The 3,085-nt window shown below is 40.5% G+C and overlaps 1 gene segment (V, D, J or C); it reads left to right on the top strand.

Annotated features, from left to right (window-relative positions):
* The first annotated feature begins 1,826 nt into the window (after positions 1-1,826).
* LOC115036212 (immunoglobulin lambda constant 7-like) overlaps positions 1,827-3,085 on the top strand; it is a 2,855-nt gene continuing 1,596 nt past the window's right edge. The window contains 2 exon segments of the C gene segment in view: positions 1,827-1,884; positions 2,769-3,080. Coding sequence covers positions 1,827-1,884; positions 2,769-3,080 — 370 coding nt within the window.

The following is a 3,085-nucleotide window of genomic DNA, read 5'->3' as shown; positions in this document are numbered from 1 at the left end:
TCAAAATCCATTTTAATGTTGTGTAATGTGTAGAAGAAGGTGAAGCTTTGTGTGTCAGAGAACAGCACTGCTGCAAACAGTTAGAGAGCCACGTGTAGAGCTGAGTGGATGTGACTGTGCTTCATAACTGATAACGTTCATGTCTCCTGCTTTTGCTAATAAAGTTTTAATTCAAAGACAACACGGTGAATTGTTTTGGTGTTTAGTTTTCCGTCTTTGTTGATCTGACTGTAACTGGATCTGGTCTGTAGAGAATGAAAACCTTGGAGTCAAACAAATGTGTCAAAACTAAATGACTCCACTTTTCATTATCTGAGTGAACAAATCCAAACAGGTAAAGGAGGTGAAATCGTAATGGAAAGCAAACGTGATGCTGACTTTAACTCGTTTAAGGAAAATTATTTATTTACATTTTCTATATATATATCTGTTCATTTACCTCATTTTTTTTTAAGTGGATGATGAAAATCTGGGAGGGTGAATGTCATGAGGATATTTCTGAAATATCATCACATCACATTAAAATGAAGAATATGTGAGTAAAGTAATAAACTTGAACGTGACTTTATAGGAAGTGCTTGGTGGGTTTACTGTCAGCTCTGTGTTTCAGCGGTCTGTGTCAGAGTCTCTTCCTGCCTCTAACAGCTCAGTGTCTCTGCATCTGGCTGAGGGAGGTTTTGTACCAATACAAATCACTGTGTGAACCCCAGTCATCATTTATCTCATGTAAGCTCTGACAGTATAAACTGGCTGCATCTTCAGTCTGACTCCACTGATGGTCAAACTGAAGTCAGAGCGGCTTCCACTGCCACTAAACCGATCTGGTGTTCCTGATACACGTTGGTTTACATATTTTATCAGGAGCTTTGGAGACTGTCCAGATTTCTTTGGTACCAGAACATACCCTGATCACCATCGCTCCATCTATAACATCCCGGCTGGTTTTACAGGTCAGAGTGACGGTGGATCCTGGACTGGCTGTCTCTACTGAAGGCTGAGTCACAGTCACCTGGACCGCTGCATCCTGCACACAAAAACAAATGTGTCATTTATCAGCAGAAAGAAACGAAGAGAAAAGGCAGCACATCATGTCTGAAATGTTGCTGAGTGAATGAACCTGGAAAACAGCAGCAGGCCAGCGTCCAGATGAGGATGGTGATGAGAGTCATGGTGGTTGTGCTTTCTGCTGTGTTGACTGACAGATCTGAGTCCTGCAGTGTTGAACTCACAGGACTATAAACCTTCTCACTTCACTGGAGGATCAGCTGACGATGCAAAGCCTCCTCTCTATGGAAATGATCTCTCTGCTCTCCACAGACTGAAGGCAACGAGGGACAAACATCAGGAGAAATAAGGCTGCTTGGATTTACACTAAATATCATCATCAGAGACAGAAAATATTCATATTAGCGGAGCAGCTGAGGATTTAAGGATCAGTTTGTGTCACTGTGGTTGGTGTGATTGTGTCTGTTTGTTGTCTGTTTGTCGAGTTCAACGTAGATCATTATTTTTATTTGAATGACTCTTAAAATGAATCATTAACATTAAAAAACAACAAGTTCATTCAACCTTTATCAGCTGCTATTAAACTGTGAAAATGTGACTTTGTTACAAGGAGACTGTGATCGTTTCTCTGTCAGGTTTAGAAAAGTTCAAGAAAACTGAAGAAATAATCTTCATGTTTCAAATCATTTCAGTTCATATCATGAAACAAACTGTGTAGATGTGAAAAGTAGATATTTTTCTGTGTTATCAGAACAAGCAGAGATTGTTTTCAGTGGATAGATGATTGTTCACAGTGCAGGAGGTTTTTGTACGGCCGCTTAATGAAGTTTGTATCACTGTGGTGGACTTTTGGTGGAGGAACCAAACTCATCCTTTCCTGTAAGTATCCAAGCTTTCTAATTTCTTCTTCAAAAATGTTTAAGTGATAATCTACTTCAGAAGGTCATCATCCTAAATTTTATTTTCACGTATTTTAACCAATTTTCATATTTTCCATAATTTGTCTTGATGATTTCTTCGACTCCATTTAATTAAGTGTCACAGATGATTTATGATTAAATTTGTGTGAAATTATGTCAAATTTCTCTTATTCTATCCATTTTAAATTTGCATATTTTCCGTGTGAAATGTGATGTTTTTTTGTAAAAATGTATGTGAGGCACACTGTAACATTTTTAACATTTCATCCTACAGCTTCTTTTTTATATCAAAATTTTAACAAGTGTTAAATATATTACTTAGTTAAATATATGTTGACGAGAGAAGTGAGTGACTTTACACATTAATTCAGTCCAGATTTTATTTTGCGTTCACAGTTCGTTGATTTGATGTAGTGAAAAGGAAGCGAAACAAGCAGATGACAAAGTCTTTCACTGTGCACAGATGTGACATTTTCCAACAAAGAAAATCTTTTCAGATCCGACTTATTTAATATCACACATTATAAAACGCATACCAACCTTTAATTTCATGATCACTGTGATATTTTTCCATCAAGCTAAATATCAGCTTATTGTCTCATTGCTGTTGATTCAGAGGGATGCAGACTGACAGTCATTCATTTGTAGAGAAATTGTTCAAAACATGGCAAATGTATTTATTTGTTCAGCCCGTGCTGCTTCTCTGTCTGATCACTGTATGATGACTCCCACCTGATCCACAGTCATGTTAACTTCAGTCCTGAATAGTAACGTGTCCTGTTCAGCTGTGTGACCTTCAGTGGACGTCATTCTGCTCCTTGTGTGTCTCTGCTCTCCCCTCACCTGGCTCCATGGTCAGGCCCTCAGTCTCTCTGCTCCCCCGCCCTCTGAGCAGCTCTCCGGGGGCTCGGCCACCTGGCCTGCCTCCTGTTGGCTACTCTCCTGAGGGAGCCGTGGTGAGCTGGGAGGTGGACGGCGTACAGCTGACGGAGGGGGTCCGGACCAGCTCAGAGGAGGAGAAGAGCGGACTGTACAGCAGCAGCAGCATCCTGAGCCTGAGCCGGGAGCGCTGGATGGAAGGAGAGCTGTACTCCTGTAAGGTCCTCCATCATGGTAACAGCCAGATCAAGTCCATTCACAGAAGCCAGTGTGGAGGCAAG

Source organism: Echeneis naucrates, chromosome 22, assembly GCF_900963305.1.
Source record: "Echeneis naucrates chromosome 22, fEcheNa1.1, whole genome shotgun sequence".
In the NCBI taxonomy this organism is placed as follows: domain Eukaryota; kingdom Metazoa; phylum Chordata; class Actinopteri; order Carangiformes; family Echeneidae; genus Echeneis; species Echeneis naucrates.
The sequence above is the reverse complement of the archived record's forward strand: the minus strand, read 5'-3'. Positions and strand labels throughout refer to the sequence as shown.